The sequence below is a fragment of the Ruditapes philippinarum genome, unplaced genomic scaffold, assembly GCF_026571515.1.
Source record: "Ruditapes philippinarum isolate M1 unplaced genomic scaffold, ASM2657151v2 ctg6473_1_1_1_1, whole genome shotgun sequence".
Taxonomy (NCBI): domain Eukaryota; kingdom Metazoa; phylum Mollusca; class Bivalvia; order Venerida; family Veneridae; genus Ruditapes; species Ruditapes philippinarum.
This window is the reverse complement of record NW_026856655.1, coordinates 36,468-64,374: the sequence shown is the minus strand read 5'-3', so window position 1 is coordinate 64,374 and position 27,907 is coordinate 36,468. Positions and strand designations below refer to the sequence as shown.

The 27,907-nt window shown below is 33.1% G+C and overlaps 3 protein-coding genes across 3 annotated transcripts in view; 2 read left to right on the top strand and 1 right to left on the bottom strand.

The window, feature by feature from the left end:
• Positions 1-4,040: 4,040 nt before the first annotated feature.
• On the top strand, positions 4,041-6,346 carry LOC132747221 (complement C1q subcomponent subunit C-like). The gene is made up of 2 exons (XM_060736551.1): positions 4,041-4,456; positions 5,446-6,346. Exons 1-2 carry the CDS (start codon positions 4,090-4,092, stop codon positions 5,859-5,861), a joined length of 783 nt encoding a protein of 260 aa, XP_060592534.1. The 5' UTR covers positions 4,041-4,089; the 3' UTR covers positions 5,862-6,346.
• An 8,779-nt stretch (positions 6,347-15,125) lies between these two features.
• LOC132747220 (putative ZDHHC-type palmitoyltransferase 2) lies at positions 15,126-19,467 on the top strand. The gene is made up of 2 exons (XM_060736550.1): positions 15,126-15,519; positions 17,750-19,467. The coding sequence occupies exon 2, from the start codon at positions 17,759-17,761 to the stop codon at positions 18,677-18,679; it is 921 nt and encodes a 306-aa protein (XP_060592533.1). The 5' UTR covers positions 15,126-15,519; positions 17,750-17,758; the 3' UTR covers positions 18,680-19,467.
• Positions 19,468-25,999: 6,532 nt separating this feature from the next.
• Positions 26,000-27,907, bottom strand: part of LOC132747219 (brevican core protein-like) — a 28,291-nt gene continuing 26,383 nt past the window's right edge. Inside the window, exon 9 of the mRNA XM_060736549.1 lies at positions 26,000-26,128. Within this exon, the coding sequence (XP_060592532.1) occupies positions 26,126-26,128 (3 nt within the window). The 3' untranslated portion in view covers positions 26,000-26,125. The remainder of the gene's footprint in view (positions 26,129-27,907) is intronic.

Genomic DNA, 27,907 nt, shown 5'->3' with positions numbered 1-27,907 from the left:
AGAGTAATTTTCAGTGAGGAGACAGAGTTTCGATAGGGCGTGGATTTAAACCACAAAATAGGCAATATTTCTTTTCCAATTTTTGTCTTTTTTCTTCTTTTTGTTTAATCAGATCATGATTTTCTTTCTTAATTTATATCTTAAATTCATATTTATAAATATTTGAAGTTTTATGTATAATTTTCACTGTGAAATAAGATAGCATAACCAATTAAAAGGATTATAATTTAAAATCAGCAATTTTCTTTTTATTTTGCACAAATGTTAAGAATAGTTTCTAAATATTCATTATTAAAAATATGTTTATGCCCCGATTACATTTAACAATGTCTCAATAAAAAAAACTTTTCATATACAATATACATTGTTTTAATTGTAGTTATTTAAAGATTATAGTTCTTTATTATCACTTTTCAAGTAAGGAAAATATGAAATAAGTGAAACTTTTCTATAGATGATCAAAACACAATTGTTGTTGTTGTATAAAACCGATACAAAAATGATCTTTCAATTTTTTTAAACAAGGTATATTTGTACCTGTAGTAAACTTTTATAATTTTATTTTAAGTATTTATGCCCAGAATAAAGAAAAGTTTAATAATATAAAGTTTTAAATGCCATTTGAATAAGTGCAAATTATACATCTAATACCTTTAAGCGTTTATTTACCCTCTCATTAAAATACGATATTTTGGAAACTAAAATTCTATATTTCTAAACGATTACTTTATCATGTGACTTATTGTCACATTGAAGGTTCCATGATAACCGCCATACATGTATATATGAACACATCTGCAGATGGTTCAAAATTCAAAATTGTACCAATTCATGTTAAATGTTGAATTCTGCTTAAGCTGGTGCTAGAGGACGTGGACGTAGTTTGCACGTGACAGTACCGTCCATGAACAGGCTCAATCAAACCGAGCCTGCAACATTTTCAATTTCGTCGTATTGGGCTTTCTTTAGGGATTCTTATTTTCTTTATTTTACTGTTCTTTTGTTCTGGATTTTCCTCTATCATGAGGTGTAACTGTCTGCGAAGTTTTAAAATGAAACATTCAATGCTTGTTATTCCCCTGACAAAGATATCTCTAAAATTCTGCAAAAAGAGTTCTATGAAGTTCCAGTTAAGTGTAATGGACGGACATCGGACGGATGGACGGACGGACAACGTCAAACTGTATCACCGCATTTGGCGGATTGTTTGATATTACATAACCAGCTTTCTTGCATCTCAGACAGGATTATCTACAGTTTACACCGGTGCTAGAAAACTCTTTATTACATGCTTTTCGGTGGTTTATAGAAATATATCAGTGATATAAAATTGGTAATTTCACTGTTTGAAACAGTGAAATTACCACTTTGATAATTTCACTGTTTTGAATTTAAGCCCCTTACGTTGTTTCAGTGAAATACCAGCGTGCACAGTACTGGGTACCAACTTAATGACGTGACGTCGTAAATGACGTCACGTTGTATTATTATTTGGCGCGCTTTTCATTCAGTATTAGGTTTAATGTCTTTTTAAAACGTTTCTTTGCATGTAATAAAAAGAAAATTTGCTTAGTTTAGTGTAAGATCGAAATATATTTCACCTTGTGAACACCAAAAGTTTATATTTCACTCGTGGCTGCGCCACTCGTGACATATACCTTTTGGTGCCCACTCGGTGAAATATATTCCGATCTTACACTGAACTAAACAAATATCCTCTATGTCTTACATCCCCCATGTAAGACAAGTCGCGTGCTTTAAATGACGTCATTGACGCGCGCCTTTTATGAATGAATCGCGTTCATAGGATGACGTCATTTTTCCGTTATGAATGAAGTTGTATGTTCATACGCTACTGTTTGAAAAAGGTGCGTAATGAGAATATCAGTTTTCATAATTTCTGCTCCGAAAATATTTGACATGTACTATGCAAGAAAAAGAATCAAACACCGGCTGTTGGTACAGACGGGAATATCTAGCTCTCGGGTAACTGTTTAGCGGAAACTCGGCAGAGCCTCGTTACCGCTGTAAACAGTCACCATCGAGCTAGATATTCCGGTCTGTACCGGCAGCCGATGTAAGATTCTTATAATACACCGTGTATATCTGAATAAACAATGTTTAACCATACGAAATTTAAAGATAAACAAATTTAATTCTGCCAATTTTTTAGATATAAATAACTTTGCTGCCAATATAGTTTTTCTCAGGGTCATGGATATTTAGAGATAAAATTATGGCAGAGATAAAAATAAATTTTCGAATATGAGAATGAAACTGAGATATTCCTACGGAGGGCTGGTGAAAAATAGAAATATAATTCCAAAGTACATTGTTCTAAAATAGGCACATTTTTTCATGTGTATTTGAAATATTGATAACAACAATAATATTAATGTATCATTTGGATATATATTTTTAAATAAATATTGCTTGGAAAAAAATGTGATTTGTGATTAAGTATGAACATTTTAAATGAATTGTATTAAGTATTAAGTAAAAACATTTTGTTCAGGACATTTTTCTACTTGCTGTATAAATACTGGTCGGAGACCATCAACCGGACACTTTTGAAACATTTTTCCGTCCAGATTTCATATTTTTTAACCTAGAGACCAAAAAATTGACACAGTTCAGCTAGGTTCTTCTCCTAACTAATAAACTAGTTTGTTTATTTCTGATTGTATTGACACTTATATATGAGGCTCGACAAGGAGGGTATCAAAATTACCTAAATTGTCTACACTACAGTACCATGTGTCCGGACAGATATGTACATGATGTGATTTAATTCAGATAAAAGCATGGGTGTTTTGATTTTTGATTTGTTACACGATATACAATATATCAGCAACAAATGCTGAAGTTTTGGATATTCTATTGTTTACTCTGCAAATGATTATAGCTGGTATATGAGGTCAGGCATTGATTTCTTGACCCCCGAATTTCAACGTTAACATTCTTGAAATAGACATTAAAATATTACCATTTACGGAGGTTGAAATAAATTCATTTACTTAATTTTAAAGGAAACATGCACTTAATGTTGATAAAAAAGTGACTGACAACCACTGAACAAAGAAAATACTAAATTAAGCATTTTCGGGGCTGTCCGGGTTTGGTGGTTGTCCGGTTTTGGTGGTCCCCAACCAGTATATGTAATATCTGAGCATGAATTTCATACTTGCCAGCAACATCCCAATTATAATAATTTCGTGGTTTGTTGTTATTCCTGATACTTATCACTATAGAAGTAATTATAAATTCTGTAACAAACCTACCATAATCATTACAGACAAGTTCACTTTTCCAAATAATGTCCAAATTAAATCTATAAGTTGTAACACCAAAAGCATTTGGTCAACTAGGAAATGACCTTAATCCTTATTTAGTTCTTAATTTGCTTACTAGATAAGCATAACTAAATATTTACGTTTTATGATATCAAAACTACTCGGGTCTTCCTATCTGAGACAAAATTGCGCATTTCATTTATAAATAATACATCTAAAACTTAACTTGAATGAAAGAAACAATAAATGATCATGAGTGAGTGAGTGAGTGAGTGAGTGAGTGTGTGAGTGGGTGAGTGAGTGAGTGAGTGAGTGAGTGAGTGAGTGAGTGAGTGAGTGAGTGAGGGAGTGAGTGAGTGAGTGAGTGAGTGAGTGAGTGAGTGAGTGAGTGAGTGAGTGAGTGAGTGAGTGAGTGAGTGAGTGAGTGAGTGAGTGAGTGAGTGAGTGAGTGAGTGAGTGAGTGAGTATATGAATGAAGGAAGGTAGAAAGAAAGTAAAGAAAGAAGGAAAAAAAGAAGGAAGGAAGGAAGCCAGGAAGGAAGGAAGTCAGGAAGGAAGGAAGGAAGGAAGGAGCGAACGGAGGGACAAACTAATGATATTTAGTAATAACTATGAACAGCCCATAATATGCGTAGGAAAACAGCTTCTCAAATATAATGATATCTAATCAAAATGTACGTGCAAATCTATGAGAAGAAGAACTGCAATAGATAAGACACATGTATAACTTTAAAGAAAACGCTTTGTAACGACTGAATATTTACTAACATACGGCCACTGGTGTAACACGCGAAATATGTTGTCAAAATATTTCTCCGTCGTGATACTGTGCCTGACCGTCGTCAACGGAAATCTTGTAGAGCCCGGAGAGCCGAAATGTTTATCGAAATTTGACTATGACGAGAAAATGTTAATGAAACAATTAAGACTGGAGGACAAAGTTCAGAAATTCGAGGATTTTATTAATGAAGTAAAGGCAAAGGGGGAAAAGGAAAAAGAGGAGCGCGTTAAATTGCTTGCTGTAGAGTTGGAGAAATTCAAACAAGAGAACGCGGAAGAGATTGCGAGACAGAAAAATGTGACGTCAGTAATGCTCAAAGACTTGGCAAATTCTAAGATCGAGCTAGAAGAAAAGATGAAAGATAAATCAGAACCTAAGAAAGGTCAGTATAACATAAATGTTTAAAGAAATCTTAATAGTGATTTCTTGTTATGTTGTAAGTAATTTAATATTTGCAATGCTAGAATTTCTTTATAGCCTTAAAACTCTAAAATATCATTTTGTAGATGCTTCGCCTTATTTAATGGAGCGATGTCTAGATTTTTTTTTTAATTTATGGAGAAAAATAACATTTTTATAAATAAAATTCATATAAAATATCTCTTATCCTATGAAAGACTGAAATATATAATTTCATTTTATCTGTCATACAGGTAGCAAAATGTAAACAAAGAAATATTTTGACTTCCATACAAAATACTAATTCACTATAATTATACCAATTGCCAACAAAACTGTATACAGCAAATAAGTATACTTTTGAAAACTGTATCAAGATACCAAAAAATAAACAATATTTGAAATTTAAAAATGGTAGCATTTCTAGGGCATAATGGGCCTTTAACTATTAACATTGTCATGTGAATGATAACATATAGCATACTTGATGAACACCGTCCTTTGTTTAAACAATTCAATTCAGTACAATTCTATGAATAAAACATGATCAATATGGAATAAATCGTACACATACTTCCTTTGTTGAAAACTTTAAGAACAATTTTAGATTAATGTTTACTTACCAGACATGAGAAGACTTTCTTGAATTGACTCCGCTATTCGAAAATGCGGGTTTTGATTATCCATTGCCTCGCCGAAGTGCTTAAAGGCCCTTATTTCCATTTTTATTTTTTCAAAAACTTATACCTTGGGAATATGGGTACCACAAAAAAATGAGGCACCGGTATAACTGGTTTGAAGTCAACCACCTTAACCACTCGCCGCCTATTGGATTTTGATGGCAATCAGTTGTTTTTTATAGAAATAATAAATTTAAAAAATAATAGTTTATTCCGGGAAATAAGTCAGAAAATAAGACCGGGAACAAATAACTGTAACTAGAACTTTACAAATAGTTTGTTTATGTTTCAGAGGAGGTCGTGGCATTCACCGTCTCTACACCTGCGAAGGGTACTAGTGCAAACTCCATGACTTTCACGGAGATCATTACAAACGAAGGTAACGGGTTTGATACATCGACAGGCACGTTCACATGCCCAGTTAACGGGCTCTACTACTTTTCCTTACACATCATGAAAAAGAGGTCCTCAAGTACAGACGCTGCCGGATGTTCTATTTATCTGAACGGAACCGGTAAGGTGAGAGCTTTTGTTGATCCACAGGACGGGTCCAATGGTGCGGACAACGGAAGTTACGGGGCTTCGAACTCGGTATACCTCATACTGAAGGTTGGAGATGTGGTGACCATAGAAGGCTGTACAAGTCGGTCGTCAGATGATGTCGAATCACAGACCTCGTTCAGTGGTTATTTAGAAGAACGAATTTGAAAGAAAAAAATTACATTAAAAAAACATAAACTTTTATTACTGTAATCAGTGTAAGCTTTTTTAAAGCAGCACGTCTTCATGATAATTTTGTGGTTATTTTTATTATTAAAAATTGTTTAAGTTGGTGAAATATTGCCAAGCGAATAAATAAAGGGACTTAATCTACTCCAAGACACTAACAATGCGCTGCAATCAACAAAAATATAATGCAAAAATAGTGAGATATAATATTTGCTCCGTTAATAAGGGAGATAAAAAACATTGTTTTAATAACTGGTGTCATAAGTTGTGCCAATCGTGTACCGTACCACATGGATTGCAAAGAATTTTACATTTTCTTTGGTGTTTAAGCCCATCTGCAGAAATACAGATATATTAAGAGATTTAGTGAAATAATGCTCCCAGTAAGACATTTAGTGAAATAATGCTCCCAGTTAGACATTTAGTGAAATAATGCTCCCAGTTAGACATTTAGTGAAATAATGCTCACAGTTAGACATTTAGTGGAATAATGCTCCCAGTTAAACATTTAGTGGTCAAATGCTCCCAGTTACTTACTATACATACATGATGTTGGCTTATTTGAGAAAAAGGTTAATATATAATCTATTTTTGAAAGATGAAGACATCATAGTGGAGGAAGTTGGTGGTGATTACCATGGATTACAGGCATAATTATATTGGATTCTTAGTTATAACATACGGTTTATTCATTATATTTGCAGGTTTACGGAACAGTTTTTCATAAACATTTGGATGAAGGATAAAACAATACTTTAAAAAAATGTATATTATTTTATCAAAATAAAAGTATTCTAATAATGGAATGGTTTCAATGTTTTGGGGCCATCGGCGACGAATTCAAGTTTGAATATAAAAAACCCTCCGTTGCTCACCATTTGACATTTAATAATATTGGTCATTTAGTACTTGTGCTATCTAAATTTCAAACTTTCTCTTAGGGTTGATTATGATTGTGGCGCTGCTAATTTCGCAAAGTCGCTAAGTGTCGCACTTGCTTTTAAATGTCGCCCTACTGCCGCTTTAAATGTCGCAACCACCGCTAAATGTCGCAAAATATTTTGCCGTTAAATGTCGCGATGATGACGTTAAATGTCGAACCATTTTCCCTTACCGTTAAATGTCACAACACTACCGTTAAATGTCGCAATATCTAAATTAATGTTAAATAACTCGTATTATGACAATATTAAAGTGATAAGAGTAATCTGGGGACTAGCAATCTATAAAGAAAATGATTTGCTGTGATGTCGAATTAATTGGTTGAAATTTAAGTCATCTTAGTTGATATTATAAATTGACGACCGCAATTCATGCCAAAGAGCCTGTCAATGATAAAACACATTTATATACGTTTTTCATTTAGCAACCCAGATGTCGGGATTCGAGCTACGACATCAGCTTGATAATGGATCCAACACTCCGAGAAGTTTTTTTCTAGAAATATTCAATGTAAGTTCAGATTTTTTTTAGAATTTGTATCGGCCATTCTCTTACAAGCATATATTCCAGGCTTCACAGCCTTGCAGACTGAACCAGCTCTGTACTTATGGCTGACTTACTTTAAAAACACATTATGCTAAAATAAGCCGCCTTATCAATATCAATAAGGCAATGGCATAAATTTAAAGTCTGCCTTTTATTTAAAAGGCGGGCAACTATTTGTCCCTTTCTCGTATGAGAAGGGAAATCCTGTGACGCGTGTATGTGGTCGCACGGTCACTTTCCTTACAATATGTCCTCGATGCATGTATATGGTCGCATGGTCGAAAATCTCAAACGTTTTCACTGGCGTGTTGGATTTTCATTCTCCTAAATATTAGAGATAAAAAAATATTATAATTGGAATAGAATTTTTACTCTTAAGTAGGAGAAATAAACCTAATAACAACTTTTTTAACTATAAGAATTTTTAAAAGCCTTCTTAAAAGAAATAAAAGCATTATTAGAAGTTTAGAAATATAATATTAATTAGGAGCAACTTCAAAACATTAAATATAGATAAAAACCAAATTTGAACTTCTAAAACCCTAATTTACCTTTTTATGCCAAGACCAAATAAGAATTTTATTTCTGCTAATAAGTTTTTAAAACTTTCAATTCGGACATACAAAGTCCTAAATAGTTTTTAGACATTGAAAAAAGTCCTTAACTTAGGCTTTTAAAACTACTTAACAGAGGTAACAAAGTCCTAATTTCAACAGTCTTTTAAGATGCACCAGACGGTTCTGTACCAAACCTCCTTTGAAAAGGTTGTCATTTTATTAGTGGTTTCTGACCATTCAGTTACATACATGCATCGAGGATATGTAAGGAAAGTGACCGTGCGATAACATTCACACATCACATGATTTCGCCCTTCTCTTACGAGGAAGGGACAAAGAGTTGTTCTCCCTTTTATTACAGGACATACTTTAAAATATGCCATTTTATTATTGTAATTGATCAGAAGGCTAATTTGCGCAGATAAGTCTTGTATTGGTTTATTTAAAACAATAGTAATGCAAACCAAGCAGTGTATCAGCCTTTTAATTACCCAACGTCTATAAAATCAACAGTGAGTGTCAAAACAAATTGCTTACATATGATTTATCTTGTTATAATACGAGTTAATTAACAAAAACGTATATATTGCGACATTTAACGGAAGTGTTTAGAAGGAAAAATATTGCGACATTTAACGGCACAGCTGCGACATATAACCGCATCATAACGACTCTATATACATGATAACGACTCTACATACATGGTGACGACTCTATATAAATTGTGACGACTCTACATATGTGGTAACGACTGAACATACATGGCAACAACTCTACAAACATGGTGACGACTCTACATACCGGTACATGGTAACGACGGTACATACATGGTAACGACTACACATACATGGTGACGACTCTACATACACGGTAACGACTGTACAAACATAATAACGACTGTGAATACATGGCAACGACTATACATACATGTTCACGACTCTACATACATTGTGACGACTGTACATACATAATAACGACTAAACATACATCTTGACGACTCTTCATATATGATAACAACTGTACATACATAATAACGACTATACATACATTGTGACAACTCTACATACATGGCGACGACTGTACATACATGGTAACGAATATACATATATGTTTACGACTGTATATTCATGGTAACGACTATACATACATGTTGACGACTATACATACATGGTGACGACTCTACATACACGGTAACGACTGTACATACATGGTAACGACTGTAAATACATATTAACGACTATACATACATGTTGACGACTCTACATACATGGTGACGACTGTACATACATAATAACGACTAAACATACATCTTGACGACTCTTCATATATAATAACGACTGTACATACATAATAACGATTACACATACATTGTGACAACTCTACATACATGGTGACGACTGTACATACATGGTTACGAATATACATACATGTTTACGACTGTACATTCATGGTAACGACTATACATACATGTTGACGACTGTACATACATGGTGACGACTGTACATACATGGTTACGACTATTCATACATGTTGACGACTGTACATACATGGTAACGACTATACATACATGGTGACGACTGTACATACATGGTAACGACTGTACATACATGGTGACGACTGTACATACATGGTAACGACTATACATACATGTTAACGACTGTACATACATGGTAACGACTATACATACATGTTGACGACTCTACATACATGGTGACGACTGTACATACATGGTTACGACTATTCATACATGTTGACGACTCTATATACATGGTAACGACTATACATACATGTTGACGACTCTACACACATGGTGACAACTGAACATACATGGTGACGACTGTACATACATGATGACGACTGTACATATTTGATGACGACTAAACATACATTGTGACGACTCAACATACATGATGACGACTCTACATACATGGTAAGGACTCTACATACATGGTGACGACTCTACATACATGGTGACGGCTGTGCATATATGGTAACGACTAAACATACATTGTGACAGTTCTACATACATGGTGACGACTCTATATACAGGATAACGACTCTATATACATGGTTACGACTATACATACATGTTGACGACTCTACATACATGATGACGACTGTACATATTTGATGACGACTAAACATACATTGTGACGACTCAACATACATGATGACGACTCTACATACATGGTAAGGACTCTACATACATGGTGACGACTCTACATACATGGTGACGGCTGTGCATATATGGTAACGACTAAACATACATTGTGACAGTTCTACATACATGGTGACGACTCTATATACAGGATAACGACTCTATATACATGGTTACGACTAAACATACATGTTGACGACTCTACATACATGGTGACGACTGTGCATACATGGTAACGACTAAACATACATTGTGACAATTCTACATACATTGTGACGACTCTATATACAGGATAACGACTCTATATACTTGGTAACGACTCTACATACATGATAACGACTTTACATACTTGGTAACGACTCTACATACATGATAACGACTTTACATACTTGGTAACGACTCTACATACATGATGACGACTTTACATACTTGGTAACGACTCTACATACATGGTGACTACTATACATACATTATCACGACTATACATACATTATAACGACTCTACATACATTATCACGACTATACATACATTATAACGACTATACATACATTATAACGACTCTACATACATGCTGATGACTATACATACATGGTAACGAGTAACGACCCGTCATACAATGAGACGAATCTACATTCATTGTGACGACTCTACATACATGGTAACAACTCTACATGCATGGTAACGACTCTTTATACTTTGTAACGATTCTTCATTCATGGTGACGACTCTATATACATAATAAAGACTCTATATACATGATAAAGAGTCTACATATATGGTAACGACTAAACATACATGATAAAATGTCTACATATATGGTAACGACTCTACATTCATGGTGACAACTCTACATACATGGTGACGACTAAACATACATGGTAACGACTCTACATACATAGTAACGACTCTACATACATGGTAACGACTCTTCATACATGCTGACGACTATACATAAAATGATGACGACTCTACATACATGGTAAAGTCTCTATATACTTGGTGACGACTCTACATACTTGGTAACGACTCATCATACATTGTGACGACTCTACATACATTGTGACGGCTCTACATACATTGTGACGACTGTACATACATGGTGACAACTCTACATGCATGGTAACGACTCTTCATACTTGGTAACGACATTTCATTCATAGTGACGACTCTATATACATAATAAAGACTCTATAGACAAGATAAAGTCTCTACATATATGGTCACGACTTTACATACATGGTGACGATTTTACATACATGGTGACGACTCTTCTCACATGATAACGACTCTTCATACATGGTTACGACTGAACATACATGGTTACGACTGTACATACATGGTAACGACTCTATATATGATAATGACTCTACATACATGCTGACGACTTCACATACATGATGTCGACTCTTTATACATGGTAACGGCTTTACATACATTGTAACGACTGTACATACATGGTAACGACTGTACATACATGGTAACGACTCTACATGTATGTTGACGACTCTACATATATTGTAAAGTCTCTATATACTTAGTGACGACTCAACATACATGCTGTTGACTCTACATACATGGTAACGACTCTACTCACATGATGACGACTCTACAAACATGGTAACGACTCTACATACATGGTGACAACTCTACATATATGGTAACGACTCTACATATCAGAAGAAAGTAGCGATATATGTATACAAAGTAGTATTTTGACTTCCATACAAAATATAATTTTATTATAACTATATACGTATTGCCCACAAGTAACTGTTGCAGATGAAAAAAGATGGCTCAGGTAATTGACCAATGAGTAACTTTTTGGATACTATCACAGTACTCCAAAGTGAAAAACTTTTTTAAAAATATTCAAAGCATGTCTGAGGTATAATGGGCCTTTAAATCAAGAATTGGACATTTGTCTCTTTTATTGTCAAGAGAAATGGTGAGGGGACCGGCCTTGAGTCGAACGACAGTAACTTCAATAACACAATTATTCTGTAACAAGCTTCTATTACTTGCTCTGTAAAATAAATATGGTCTAATACAGACCTGTCTTTTTTAAGAAATGTTAAGAAAAAGAAATTGAGTGACCATATTTCCAACACATCTAAAAGAAATTCTTTCACCTACATGTAAAGATGTTTTTCGATTGATGCATATTTGTATATTCTTTTACTTCAACAGAACTATACGTGTTTGGAAAAAATCTTTTAAGAACTTTATAGCTGTAAGAAGAAAATGTCTGAGGGAAGGAGTGTATGCTGTGATCAACCTGATGCGAGTACTGATTCGGACGACGGAAAACCGATTAGAACGGCGGGAACTCAATTTCTCGGTATCTGTCTGATAATTATACGTTGGTTCAACCATCCAAGAACGCAGAGACAGACCTATGAAAATTATTTATTTATGTTAAGTGACAAAATAAATAACAACAAAAAACAAAACTCACACAAAAAACAACAACAACAAAAACACCAAGAAAACCCCATCCCCCACCCTATATAAACAAACAGAAAAAAAAAAAAAAAAAAACCATAACCAACCCCCCCCCGCCGCCAAACAAAACCCCCCCCCCCCCCAAAAAAAAAAAATCCACAAAAAACAACAACACCCACAAAACAACAACAATAACAAGGGAAACTGAACTACTTATCCTACCAGAAAATCAATTTGGCTTTTATAGCGAAATCTGAGAACGGTGTCGAATATATATGATATGTGCCAACGTAATTTATAACTGATTGACGTACAAATAATGATAATAAAGTTGGCCTATCAGGGCATGGTAGAAACAAATTTAAAAAAATTTGATTGAATAAATCATACGAATAATCTGAATGATATATTATCTACTAAAGCATGGATCATCACCGACCTAATAATTTTGATTTGGTGTTGCTCCAAAAGTGCTTGAAACTGGAAGGTATAATAAAATTCTGAAAATTTACGATTGTGTTCAATATGTAAATTTTGAATTAAAAATGAGATTATTGTTCTCTATACAAATATTTAGAAAACCAGCTTTGAAATACTTAAAGTAGGAAATAAATTGATAGAATGGTGTTATTGTTTGTCTGCATTTGAAAGATGCCAGCATTCTTAAGACTTAAGTGCTACCCATTAAGTCTAAATTGTTTTGGTAAAAAAGTTCTCTTATTCATTTTATGCCTTTAAATGTCTGTAAACATGTTTTATATATGCAACAAAATGGGTTAACAAGAAATGTGAATCATTAAGGGACGTAAATCTGCAGGGCATATTAATAATAAACGGCTAAAATAAGGGCAGAGGAGTTGCTCTCCATACATGAACAATAATAATAATTCTATTAAGAATTTTGGTTATTCATGTTTATTATCTATAGATTATGTTCTATAATAAATATATAAAATAATGAATGAAAAAGAATGACTGAGTGAATGAATGAGTGAATAAAATGAATGAATGAATGAATGAATGAATGAATGAATGACTGAATGAATGAATGAATGAAGGAACGAACGAACGAACGAACGAACGAAACGAATGAACGAACGAACGATAGAAAGAACGAACGAACGAACGGACGGACGTGCCAACATTTGGGGTTTATATGCTTTTTTTATCTTTATGTGGCATTTTCCCCCTTAAACCAGTACAATTATCACATAAACCAATAGGCTTATGGGAAGTTCTCCTTTTTTAACTACAATTATGGACGGAATGACGTTCATAGACCCCGGTCACACAGACGGACTGGACGGACTGGTCGGTCGGAAGGAAGGAAGGAATGAAGTAAGAAAACAAATAAATTATCTTGATTACGAGATACAATTCCATCTTCAATAAAAAAAAAAACCTGCCAATATTTGTTTCGAACTATGCAAAACGGATTTAAGACCAATCGAAGTTTTCGAAAATAAAATCATATACAAAGCATCACATTTTAATGTGGCAGGCTTTCTTTCTCCCAGAGAAGAACTTTACATGAAAAAGTTTTATTAGGGACAATCTCTCGTAATGTTAGTCTATAGAAAAATAAAAACGTAAGTCAGACCTGAAAAGTATAACGCTTTTAAATTACATATAATATATATTAAAGATATCAAATTTTCAATATATGTATATAGTATTATTGTTGCTTGAAAAAGGGTATGTTTGCATTTAATTATAAATAAATAGAAAGCAGGCTTGAGAGAACTTCTGTCATAAATTAATTGTGTTGACATCACATTTGAGGGATGAATTTGCCATTATTTGCAGATAATAATACTATCTGATAAAATTTTCTTAATATCAAATTCAAATTCACTTTTTGCATTCCGTAATGACATATTAATTGTCGGGAATTTAGTGTTTCAAGAATCTTTTGGCAAAGTTGCGAAGTGGTTTGTTCTTGTCGGTAATCATAATAAACATGGTTAAAGTGCATACTGTAAAAGTAAAATTCAAAATAACTTTACATATTGCAATAATTATTTCCATTTTTTTTTTTTCATAGTTTACGCAAAAAATAATAAATAACCGACTTAACCCAAGGAAATTTATATAAATAGCCTATATAATTCACCGGTAACGTCCAGTTGGTAAAAAGATTGGGGCAATCTTTTTATATTTTAGATACAGTAAAGTAGCTCTTTTATTTCTTTAACATTTGTAATTATCAATTATTGTTCAATCACTATCTAATAAAATATAAAGCTAATTCAGCTTATTTTTACAATGAAAAAATGAGTATAATTTCACTTTTAATATAAATTAAATAATAAAAAATGGTGAAATGAGACAATAATAATAATAATAATAATAATAATAATAATAATAATGATGATAATAATAATAATAATAATAATAATAATAATAATAATAATAATAATAATAATAATAATAATAATAATAATGATAATAATAATAATAATAATAATAATAATAAATAATAATAATAATAATAATAATAATAATAATAATAATAATAATAATAATAATAATAAATAATAATAATAATAAATAATAATAATAATAAAAATAACACCCCCCCCCCCCCCTTAAAAAACCATCACAAAAACACAACAACCAAAAAGAAAAGAAAAAAAGGAAGCGAATTTAAATAGCTTGACCTTATATTAGGTTGGCTAAGACCAATTGATTTTTCATTGCATTAATAGGCACAATACAAACTGACAAAACTGCTTAACGGATTATAATGTAATGCAAACACTGACCCGTCATGTTTAAACATGTTGTATAAAATCGAATTATAACCTATTGATAGGTATTTAATACCTTAAAACTATGACAAATAAATACACTAAATACTATAACATATACACTGGGGTAAAACATTTTATCCAGGATATACTCTGTCACAGTGAGGCGGAATAAAATACATACTGCTTAACATATGACGATTGTCTTGACTTTTGAAAAATTGGATATTAAATTTCATTGGTAAGATAAATATTAATACGTTACTGAATTTTAATAATTTGCAATAGACACCAATAATTGTAAGCTAAAACGTTTAGATATCCACAGTTTATTAAAATGTTTGCTTTGTAAATGTTCTATTATTGTTTTATAAAGGCATTGGACTAAAGATTTCTGTATTTGGGGAAGGACCCTAGATAATGTTGGTATAACTTTTGATCCTACCCTTTTGTGTGTACATTGTATTTATACTTAAGATAATGATGTTAGATTGTGTTAATTTATCATCAACAAAATATACAATGAAATATTATTAAACTGAAGATTTCTATATGTATAATGCTAGATCTGAAGTGTTCATTATATAATACACTTCTCTACAACAAAAGATGAAATAAGTTTTACGGGAAAAGAATTTTATTGCTTAAGCATATAAATAAATAAACAGCCTTTCAAGTGAAATGCGCTAAACTTTTCGCAAGGTCCTTCATTCTTACTCGGTGAAGACGTGTATTGTAGCGGTTATACATTTGTACACTACGTATAGGTTAGAGTGCATATTGGGTGTTCTTCGTCAATAAGAAAGCTAAAAAGGAGCGGAGCTTGCGAAGCGACTGTAGCTTTCTTATTTACGAAGAACATCCAATATGCACTCTAACCGGCTTTAGTGCTCCGCCCACTTGCGTTTTATTATATAAAACGTCCAGTCTATATAAAATCTGTTCTATTAAGATTTGTAACCTGAAAATTTGAAAAATCCTCGTCGGTGATTGGCTTAAAAAAATTGGCGAGCACTAATGAAATTTAACTGTCCAATAAAAGAGATTAAAGTGCCCACTTAGGTGGTCATTATACTTTATATCGGACTTCTGAAGTCACCCTGTACATTAATAGAGGGATAATGCACCTTGTTTCGTGCATTAACATCTGTAGAAGCACTAGCACGCATTATAAGCCCGAGCACGTGGTCAAGAGAAACGTTTCGTCAGTGCATGTTTTCTTCCCGTTAACGTATACCAGTACATCGATGTGCGCATTTTTATGCAAGAATATTGTGACGCATTCATGTTAGTTATACATGTAATAATCAAATATATATCTTATATTGCTGTTTCATGGAACAACATTATTAAAAAGCTAAGACTATATGCTTTCTGAAACTGGCCGAAGAATTAAAGTAATTAAAGTGACATTATGTTCATTTTTTCACCGTCCTGTTGAGTTGAATTAGTAAGTTTTTAAAAAAAGCTTGTGTTAATGGTTATATACCAATAATTAACAATGAAAGACATTTCTTGATACAATTTAAAAACGACCTATTTATTAAAAAGACTGCCTTACTATCTTTAAATTGGAACGCTACCAATACATTCTAAACCACATTTATAGAAATTTCAGTTGGTCACGTGGATTATTGATTACTTTTTCATAGTTAAATATAAAACTGAACACAATTATGGCAAACTTTCAAGTTATTTTGATTGTTACCTGTTCCCTGACGATTTTCAATTGAATGGAAAGGTTTTTAGACGTGAACTTAAATAGGAAGTACTTTTTTTTCAATAGAGAATGTATTATGGTCTATAGTGGAAACCAGTAACATTTGAATAACGTTAAAAATGTTAAAACATGTTCTTTTTGTTGTATTAAATAAATTACTACATGGTCCAGTGGTTAACGCTTTGGACTAGTAATCTAATCGCTAGCCGCATGGGTTCAAATCTTTGACAAAGCCAAGTCGTTAATTCCTTGAGAAAGAACCTTTAACACTCCATTTGCTCAGTACTGGGGTTGGTTCCAGGAACGTATTTAAAAGTGTGTTTTTAAGTTAATATCTTCCTACTCAATCGAACTAAAATAAATTCTGTAGAAACCAAAATAAACTACGTTGTACTTTAAAAACGAGACTGTAACTACGACTGGGTAATTACTGAAAAATGCACGTGCGTTGCAACTGGTTCCCTGCAAGTATTTCCTGGTATTTCAATGTAAAGAAAATAATGTAAAACCCCATAATACAAACCTTGTGTATATACACATGCAATTCTGTTAAGATATTGACACAATAGAAACCGACAGAAAGTAAAAAAAACTTTTGCGAATCAGTTTTTTTTCTCAATGGTTTTTATTTCCATTTCACTTCACAGATATGCCTCCTTTATTTTTATCTGGCATTTTTAACTTATATATCTTGGTCCTTATGTTTATATTTAGAGTGTTAATAAACTGTGAAATTTATTCATTCATCCAGGGTTCAAAGATGCAGAGCAACGATACTGTCAAGTTCAAGAACTCATTGAGTCGAACAAAGTGGGAGATTTTAGAAATGCTTACGCCTATAGTACAAAACTTCAACCTTCGAATATTTGACTACATGACCCAAGCTATATTTCTGAAAGGCATGACAGGGATCGCGAGTGTAGGAATAATATTTGCTATTCCATATCTGTATAGTAACTATAGTGACAATGTTATTTTGTGCTTACGATTATTTGGATTTTTTATTGTTTTTCAATTAACTGTGAATTGGTTGTGTATAAAATACGTTGATACAAGTTATAAGCCGTCACGTGACGGTATTATTCCGGACGGGATATCAATTGGACAGAAAATATGCCATACTGTCAACAATAACCATAATGACAGCACCATGCGACCTCGAAAAGACGCTACATCACTGAACATGGAAAGTTATGACTCACATGACAGCTTTATGTATGTCGCCACTAAAGTACCCAGAACCCACACGGAGCCACCCGAGCGAACCCAATACCCATATTTCTCGTGGGTCCCGTGTTTACAGTGTAACAGACCCCGCCCACCAAGATGTCACCATTGTCCAATATGTGACAAGTGTGTAATGAAGCGAGACCACCACTGTTATTTTACCGGGGTGTGTATTGGAGGTAGGAATCTCAGACATTTTACCGTATTCGTATTTTGGGCTCTCATGGGCGCTTTATTTGCAAGCGTACACTGTCTGCCATTTTATTACTACGATATTCTTCCATACACCAGTTACTTTGACTTGATTTTCCCAATAGCAATAACTCGTGCAATATTCGGATACATTGATTTTGATATATGCATGTTGCATAGTGCTCGGATGGCTACTGTTACTGTTTTTACTTATTGCCAACACATATCTGAAAATAATAGTTGCCGGTATAAGCACGGGTAAAACTTCCTTTGAAATGGATTTCGACATTTACATTACTGATACGAGGGGCAAAAAAGATAAATTGATGTCAGTGTTTGGACCCCATTGGAAACTTAACTTTTTCTTTCCTCTTCATTTCATATATGAACCAGTGGATGATACTGTTAGGTGGCCAACAATAAAAGCTTGATGTTTATCATCAAACTTCAGGTAGGGTGATCGTTTGACACATGTTTTCTGTAACACTGGGTCGCCGCAAATGGCCTCACTTGAAAGTATTTGTTAATTTTTCGTTACATCTTTCAATATGTGAATAATAACCATGTACCATTTTGTAGACAAATATTTGCCGATTCCATTTTCAATTTTTTTTTAAATGAAGCTATTGCACTTTACTCGACATGCTTGATGAAAGTGTGACCAATGTTACCGCATATTTTCATTAAAATATTACGTATACCACAAAGAAACATGTCTGCAAGCATAGCGGAAAAAGGTATTCAGTAGAAAGTTTGGAATTAGCAAACACTTGCCTTGGACATGGCATTTTTTATTTATTCAAATATTGAAAACTATAACGAAAAATTAGCGAAATAAAAACCTTTCAAGTTTTGTGCGTGGCTATTAGAGGTGACCATAAGTTATTGTTAACTAAAATCAAGTGATCAACCACCCTGACGTAAAGAAGTATTTTGAAGTACAAATGTATATTTTGATATACATTGATCGAATTATAGATAAAATTGTAAAAAAAACTATCAGAACAATTGTTTTAATGTTTATAATGGTATAAATTTTTTTACGGTTTGTCGAATGCTTAATAAATTAGAATATATAAACAACCACCAATTTTGTTTTTTCTATATCTCTTCTCAAAAATCGCAAAGGCATCTAAAAAGTTAACAAAGGGAAGTAATCGAAACTTATATATAATTTTGTACCATACCGTATTAGAGTAATCAATTCTAGGTGAATGCTGATTTTTCTTTTAAATTACTATAAAATGTTAGTAGGCGTCAGTGGTTCGAGTTTTGACAGTGACTTTGGATTCTTGCATGTGAGCTAGCTAGTTTACGGAACGTCTTTGGTTTTACTCAGGTGCCAATTCGTGCCTTAAGTAATGCATAACAGGGTACTTGAGGTTTTCTCCCATAAACAATGTTAGAAAGTCGCCATGCACTGTGTTGTTGCGATGTAAAACCAAATCATAACCAAACAGAAAAAAATCCACAAATCCGTAGACATGAAACTTGAACATATACTTTTACTTACCTTGTACAGTTAACGCACAAAGTAAACTCAGAATTAAGTGCACAAACATGCAAATACTGCTTTTTATTTTTGTTAGGTTTAAGTGATACGGATAAAGTTTTCCCGGTCGATTATGAAAACTCATCTAGCGTTACCGATTGAAAGTTTTTGTCACACAGGATCATCAAGATATTTATATTAGCTAAAGACATCAGATATAGTTACCTACAGGAATTACTGTAGAATTATGTCAACCATAATTAAGAACGTTATTAAGATTTAAGCCGTGGTGAAATTTGCCTAATTGACAGTAATTTAGTTTGTAGAATCAGTCTATCAATTACAAGAGTAGTGACCTAAGTGTTTAAGGTGTTTGCGTTTCAACCTAGACGTCATTGGTTTCAGCCTAACTCGGTTCACACGGGGGAGCAACATCATATGGTTCCTCGAAATGTTCATCTGTTAAAAAAATGTACTTGTTTCCGGTAAAATAATAGTTTAAATAAATAAAAAAAATAATAATACAAAAAAAATACTGTTCAAATTCTTGAAAATGGCGTCCTCACATTGGAACTTAACCAATATATGTTTAACCAAAAACTGACAGATCTTTCTAACCGATACACATTTCGGTGAACCATATGAAGTTGTTCCCCAATGAATGATTACGTGAAAGTCATTATTATTTGTATCATAAACTTCTAGACCAAGAATCCGTTTTAAAAATTAAGACTAGCTCAGGTTGATCCGATGTATAGTAGTATGCCTCAATGAAGAATGCATTGAATGAATCGCTCAAATTATTGTTGTGTCTCATACATTTTCAAGGCATTGAAATTAAACACATTTATCTCCCTTTCACCGCTGTCATTCTCAAAATATCCTGACACCGGAACTGCTTTTACGTCCCTTTAACTGCTGCTTTCTTTAAAATATAAGTCATTCGAGTGCAGACAACAGTCACAGTGCTTTGGAAAGTAAACTAAGAAATAAATGCTCTGCATATATCTTTTATTCCTCATTTGAAAGAAGAGCAAAACAAGACTATATAAATATCAAACATATATACAACGACAATTCAACAAACATAATACAATATTATGCCAACAAACTAGCTAAATAATAACAACACTGTCCTAAATCTTTGAAACTATAAAACAAAATTCTGCCGACAATTTAATACCGTAAATGTCTATTTGCTTTTCCAATCAACAGTTAGATAGATAGGTAGATAGGTAGGTAGGTAGATAGATTAGATAGATTAGATAGATAGGTAGATAGATAGATAGATAGATAGATAGATAGATAGATAGATAGATAGATAGATAGATAGATAGATAGATAGATAGATAGATAGGTAGATAGGTAGGTAGGTAGGTAGGTAGGTAGGTAGGTAGGTAGGTAGGTAGGTAGATAGATAGATAGATAGATAGATAGATAGATAGATAGATAGATAGATAGATAGATAGATAGATAGATAGATAGATAGATAGATAGATAGATAGGTAGATAGGTAGATAGGTAGATAGATAGATAGATAGATTAGATAGGTAGATAGGTAGATAGGTAGATAGATTAGATAGATTAGATAGGTAGGTAGGTAGGTAGGTAGGTAAGTAGGTAGGTAGGTAGATTAGATGGATAGATGGATAGATGGATGGATGGATGGATAGATGGATAGATGGATGGATGGATGGATGGATGGATGGATGGATGGATGGATGGATTGATGGATGGATGGATGGATGGACTGTTTAGTTTATAGATGTAGGGTTATTCGTTATATGTTCAGGTAATGTGAAATGACATTGAATTGATGGACTCCGTCTGATTGGAATTACGTTTACTTTATGTCATCAAAAGTGTTTCTTCGATGCACCTATCGCATTGATAACTTTTCCATCTTGAGAAAAGATCAAAAGCAATTGTAAAGTATGACAACTGTTAATAACACTGCATCTTTACAGTGCTGGAATCGGAATGTTTTTAATAAATTAAATACAGATAGACGAGTACATGTATGCCAGACTGAACATCCTTGCAGACGGAACTGGCTCTACACTTATGGCTAACTAACTTAAGAAATTTCTGTCTTCATATTCCAAGATTGATAGAGGTATACGAAATGGAAATTTGGAAAGTGAATTTCACAAATTCAGCAGGTATGATAACACTTGCAAATATGTACAGTCTAATATCAGTGTCAGAATTTTGCCGGCTGCTCAAGTTTAATTTTTTTTTCTTGTAGCCCATCACAGTTCCTTTTCTATTACAAGTAGGTTAAGTCGAATATAGAAATTAAATGTGTATTTTGGCAAAAATGCTCCCAGTTTAATATTTGAAAACAAGGTGCGAAATATATCTCCAATGTTTAATGCATATAAAACGTTTTTGGCACGTTCTTGTTTTGCAAAATTAAAATAATTCTGTTATATACATAGAATGAAAACTAGAGAAAAAAAACTTCAAACTCAAGATGTTCCAAGAAATTACATATAATCTATTTAAAAATTTAAAATTTCATAGCCAACTTAAAAGTACGAAAATTCATACCCAAATTGGTTTGCGTTATTATTGTTGTATATAAACTTATTCAAGGCTTATCTGAGAGGAAATCCCGTGATGCGTGCACGTGGTCGCACTGTTACTTTCCTAACAATATGTCCTCGATGCATGTATGTGGTCGGATGGTCGAAAATCTCTTATAAAATGACAACATTCTCAAAGGTGTTTTGGTACACAACCGTGTGGTGCAAAATATTAGTTTTCTTTAAAAAAAACTTTTGAAATCGTAATAAGGAGTTTAAAGCCTAATAAGAACTGTTTTTACTCTAAACTAAGAGCTATAAAAGCCTAATTAGGACTTTCATTCAAAAGAAAAAACTTATTACAATGTGTTACTTCTATTTACAACTTAATAGAAATTTTACTCATATATAATTAGGAGAAAAATACACAAGAACAGCTTTGTAAGTCTTAAAAAAGAAGTTTTAAAAGCCTAATTAGGAGAAATAAAAACAATATCAAGGGTTTAGAAATAAAATCTTAATTATGAGGAGATTCAGAAGACTAAATATAAAATATAATCCTAATTTGAATGTTCCTAATAAGTCTTTGCACAAGCAAAAGCCTATTAGTTTTTAATATCAACGCAGTTATAGCGATTTTCCAGCTTTACTGGTTTAGGAGGACCTCTGATGACCCTCTGAACGGGAACTTCAGTAGAACCACCGACGGTCCGTTTGCTGGCTTGATTGCTTCCTCACATGAAATTATTTTAAGTTCCTGGCGGGATTCTAACCCATAGCGGTGAGAGGAGTGTAGATAGACACAAGTCGAGAAATAAAAAGGACGCAAAGCAATATATGTATTTAAAAGATGAGTATTATATAAAACAAACATGTAGTGTACTTGCATTATATATATTATTTATTTTTAAATTTAATTTTAATTGCAAACAAAAGGACATTTAAATTGTATTGGTCTATGATGGAAAGTATACAATACCATAAATATCTATGTTCAAAGTGTAAAGTATCATAACATACCATAAAATAATTATATGTGGTTATATGTGGATGTTGCTATTAAAATGTCTTAGAACAATATGTTAGTAAATCATGCAAATGTCATATTAAAACAAGTAAAACTTGACAAAGTTTTTTTGTTCAAGAAATATGTTGTAAGACTATCCAGCCAATATGTTTCTATTGTTTTTAAAGCAGCACGCCTCCATATTCATGCTAATTTTCATAAAAATTATTTGAAAATCTTTTTAAAAGTATAATACTGTGAAGTTATCAAAAGATGAAATTTACACATTATCAATGACACTTACAACCCATGTAAGTTACCAAAAAGAGGTCAAAAATGCAAAAATATCCCTTTCTGCGTTAGTAACGCAGCAGAAATATAGTGATAAATAATGAAAAGAGGGTCATTAATCGCACATAACATGTAAATTATTACTAGAAATATGATTATTTTTTTTACTTTTCCTACAATGTTAGTGCATTTTTTCTCACGTTTGGTTTTATTGAAATAATTTTGCTCTTCTGGAGGCGTGCAGCTTTATCAATATTTTAAATATCTCTTGAATATGTACCCATTCAGTGAAAAATAATATGTATATTTTTGGTCCCATACCCATTTTAGATCAATCCAAGTGTTTATCATCTTTTATCATGCCAACTTCCATTACATTCACAAAAGGCAATTTGACATTTTATGGTTTTGTTTCGGCAAACAATATCTCTGGTTATTAGACAGTATCAAACTCAAAATACTGGTGAGAACTATTATGACAAACATATTTCAGGTGCAGCTTGCATTATCATAAACTATCAAAACATATTGCTACACTTGTCAATGGCTGTTCTTAAGAGCTTAAGTAAAAAATAGTTACTTCTTCTGCTTCTTTTTCTTCTTTTTTTTCATCATCTTCTACTTCACTTTCTTGTTTTGGCGTTTGATGATACATTGTATTCTTATGGTGACCAGTTCGCATGGTCGGTATTATGTAACTCAAAGTGTTCATGTCAACTATCATGATGTAAGCTTCATCATAGTTTAAATGCATCGCCTAAATTATTACTTTAATTACAACAGCTTTGTGTTGTAGAATGGGAGACAACTCAATCATGTTTACATGTCATTGAGTTATTGCTCGTGGCAGTGGTTTACATTTGTCACTGTCGTACATGGACCTGTTCTATCAAACCGAGGCTGCAATATTTTTATTTTACTTATAAGCCGACTTTTCAGTTGTCATGGTTTTACGTTCTAAAGAATTTTCGAGGTGTATTGTTGTACATCTGTTTGTCTATCTGTCCATCCATTATCCGTTATGTGATTTTCGAACCGATTCAGGAAGTTAAGTGTGCAAACTTGCAAATGTATTATTTGCAATGGAAGATACGAACTTTGTTCTTTTTTTTTTCTTCTTTTTTTCATGTTAGGTTAACCTGCTATTCAAAAGCAGGAACCTCCAGTTAGAAGATTGGATTTAGGGATTTAGAGGCAATTATTTGCAGTCAAAAATGCCAGGCATACACGTTCGCATTTTTTTTTCAAAAGGAACACTTAAGTCTTTTAATGTCTGGAATTTTGGCAACGAACGCCTTCACTGATATCAATGGCAGTATTCTAAGGTCGTTTATTCGTGTTGTTGTTGTTTTTTTTCTGTCTTTTTCTTCTTCTTTCATAAAGGCCTCATTAATGCATATGCTAGGGCTCATGTAATTTCTTTTAGGGCTGATGTAAGCTTTATTTGGTGCGCATTTTATGTCAATCTTAATTCATATTGACTGTTTCTAGCACTTGTTTAAACGTAATTCAGTGCTCATGTAGACTTTATTGTCAAACGTTGCTTTGATACAAACAACTGTAGAATATATATGAACAACAGCTATCACCACTCGTAACATTGAACTGATTAAAGGTACATTATGCCTCAGAAACAAATGAGCCGTGCCACGACAAAACCAACATAGTGGGTTTGCGACCAGCATGGATCCAGACCAGCCTGCGCTGATCAGGATCCATGCTGTTCGCTATCAGTTTCTCTACTTGCAATAGGGTGTGTAAGCGAACAGCATGGATCCTGATCAGACTGCGCGGATACGCAGACTGGTCTGGATCCATGCTGGTCGCAAACGCGGTCGTGACGCGGCTCAAATACATTTTACTTCTTCAGAAAGAGCAAACATACATTTTATAATGTTTAAATAAAAGTTTTAGAGAATGTTCGCTACTTGTTACCTGATAAAAGTAACGCTAAATGCGAAATTATTTTTCATAAAAGTAGCAAAATGTAAACAAAGTAGTATTTGGACTTCCATACATTCAAAATACCAATTCACTATAACTGTACTTATTGCCAGAAAGCAACAGGTGAAAAATATAGTTTAGGTAATTAGCCAATAAGTAACTTTTTGGATACTAAAAAGTACACCAAAATTAAAAAGCTTTTGAGAAACATAAATTAAAGCATTTCTGAGGCATAATGGGCCTTTAAAATACATATCTGAGACCTAGGTTTGAAGTCGGATAATTTAGACATATACTTATGAAAGGAGAACAAAGAATATATCGATGCAACAATTTATTATTGATATGTTTAAATGCAACATTCTGTATTCATTGTAAAATCATAACTAGAATTACAGAAAGTACTTGTACATCATTCTTCGGTCTGTTTTTCCGTTCTGTCTAAGTTTACTGAAATAAAACAAATTGACACTAAGGAAAAGAAGAGAAAAAAATGAATAAATTATATTGATTTGCGATACACGAATTCAGTACATGTAAATATATTAAAACCAACACAAAACAAAACAATCGCCAAGCCCCATGAACCTTTACGTCGCTGTTCATATATAGAACCCGTCATGTGAATTAATTTGGGTTAACTTTATTAACTATAATAGATCTATAATGAATGGTTTAAACAGAAATATTTCACATGCTTAAAACTTGTTTTCATATAATGCATACTATATAGCTAAGTATTAAACCATGGGTATGAAATAACCTTTAAGATAAGAGATACATGTATAAATTAATACGCTTATTAAATATTTCTAGAAATAGAATCACTTCATTCTTAGAATGAGCCACAGTGTATATGTATGTACCAGTGAAATTACAACCTACTGCTTGAATTAAAACACGTCTGTGTTATAAAATATTATTGTACCCACATATTTGTTTTCGAAAATACAAGTTCGAAGATTCGGTACTAATATAATATCCACTCGAACACATACATGTAAATCGTTAAAGAAATGTAAAAGAATGCCAATTATCAATGCAAATCATCGCAAATTTTATAAACAAAACAGGGGTAACATTTATAACGTTTTAAAATTTGAATAAGTACCCAATTTCGAACGGAGTAAGGAATATAATGAGCCGTGTCACGACAAAACCAACATAATGGGTTTACGACCAGCATGGATCCAGACCAGCCTGCGCATCCGCGCAGTCTGATCAGGATCCATGCTGTTCGCTATCACTTTCTCTACTTGTTACAGGGTTTGTAAGCGAACAGCATGGATCCTGATCAGACTGCGCGGATGCGCAGGCTGGTCTGGATCCATGCTGGTCGCAAACCCATTATGACGCGGCTCAATTATGTCTGCATATTTCGACTCGTTATTGGTAATTTCTTTGACAATTGGGAACATTTCTTATAATAAACCGGAAGTGCGATGTTTTTAGTGTTTGCAATTTCAAGGAAATTAATACACAGTGAACAAATGAGTCTACTTCCTGTTTTCGCAAGAAAGGTATGGGTAAAATGTTAGGATCACATGAAAGGTGCGGTGATCGGAAGTAAAAAGTGCGTATAATTGCAAAACAAGTCAATCGTCAAACAGCGGTTCGTCCCGTATATTTCGAATAAGAGACCTTGTAATTTCGTCCGGGTTAAACATGTTAAAAGGCAGTGTTCGTTCGAGAGAAAGTAACAAATGCCATATTCCCCAGTATTAAGTGCGGACAATCCTTTGTTATTTTTTTTCCTATTGACCGGATTCTAATTATAATTAAAAAAAAGTAATAATGACTAAATCTTTGAATTTAAAAATTGACATCATAACCTAAACAAAATGGCGGAATCAAGATTTCTAAAGTAGTTCCAAATTCAAATATGTCGCCTTATATCGTAAGTCTAATGCAGAGCATAAAAGTCAACGAGAACAGACTGTATACATTGCACACATTGAATGTTTTAGGTTCTCAAACTTTGGTACAGTGATTTTGTTTAACTACAGTGAAATTAAATCATGCAATTTGTCACCACTGTGGGAGTTTACGGTAGACGGACATAACTCTTTATAGAAAAGAAGAAAAATAGATGTAGTGTATGTAACAGAAGTACGAACGACCGATGAGGACATTTCATCTTCATGAATTCCAATTATATACCTTCGTGAATTCACAATTTAAACTTCGTGAATTTAAGTAATCAACATTAGGAATTCATAAATTCACGAT

Bases quoted from the DNA above. Each gene is read 5' to 3' on its own strand.
- LOC132747221 (XM_060736551.1), top strand. From the start codon at position 4,090: ATGTTGTCAAAATATTTCTCCGTCGTGATACTGTGCCTGACCGTCGTC. The intron at 4,457-5,445 runs GTCAGTATAACA...TTTATGTTTCAG, and splicing joins TAAATCAGAACCTAAGAAAG to AGGAGGTCGTGGCATTCACC.
- LOC132747220 (XM_060736550.1), top strand. From the start codon at position 17,759: ATGCAGAGCAACGATACTGTCAAGTTCAAGAACTCATTGAGTCGAACA.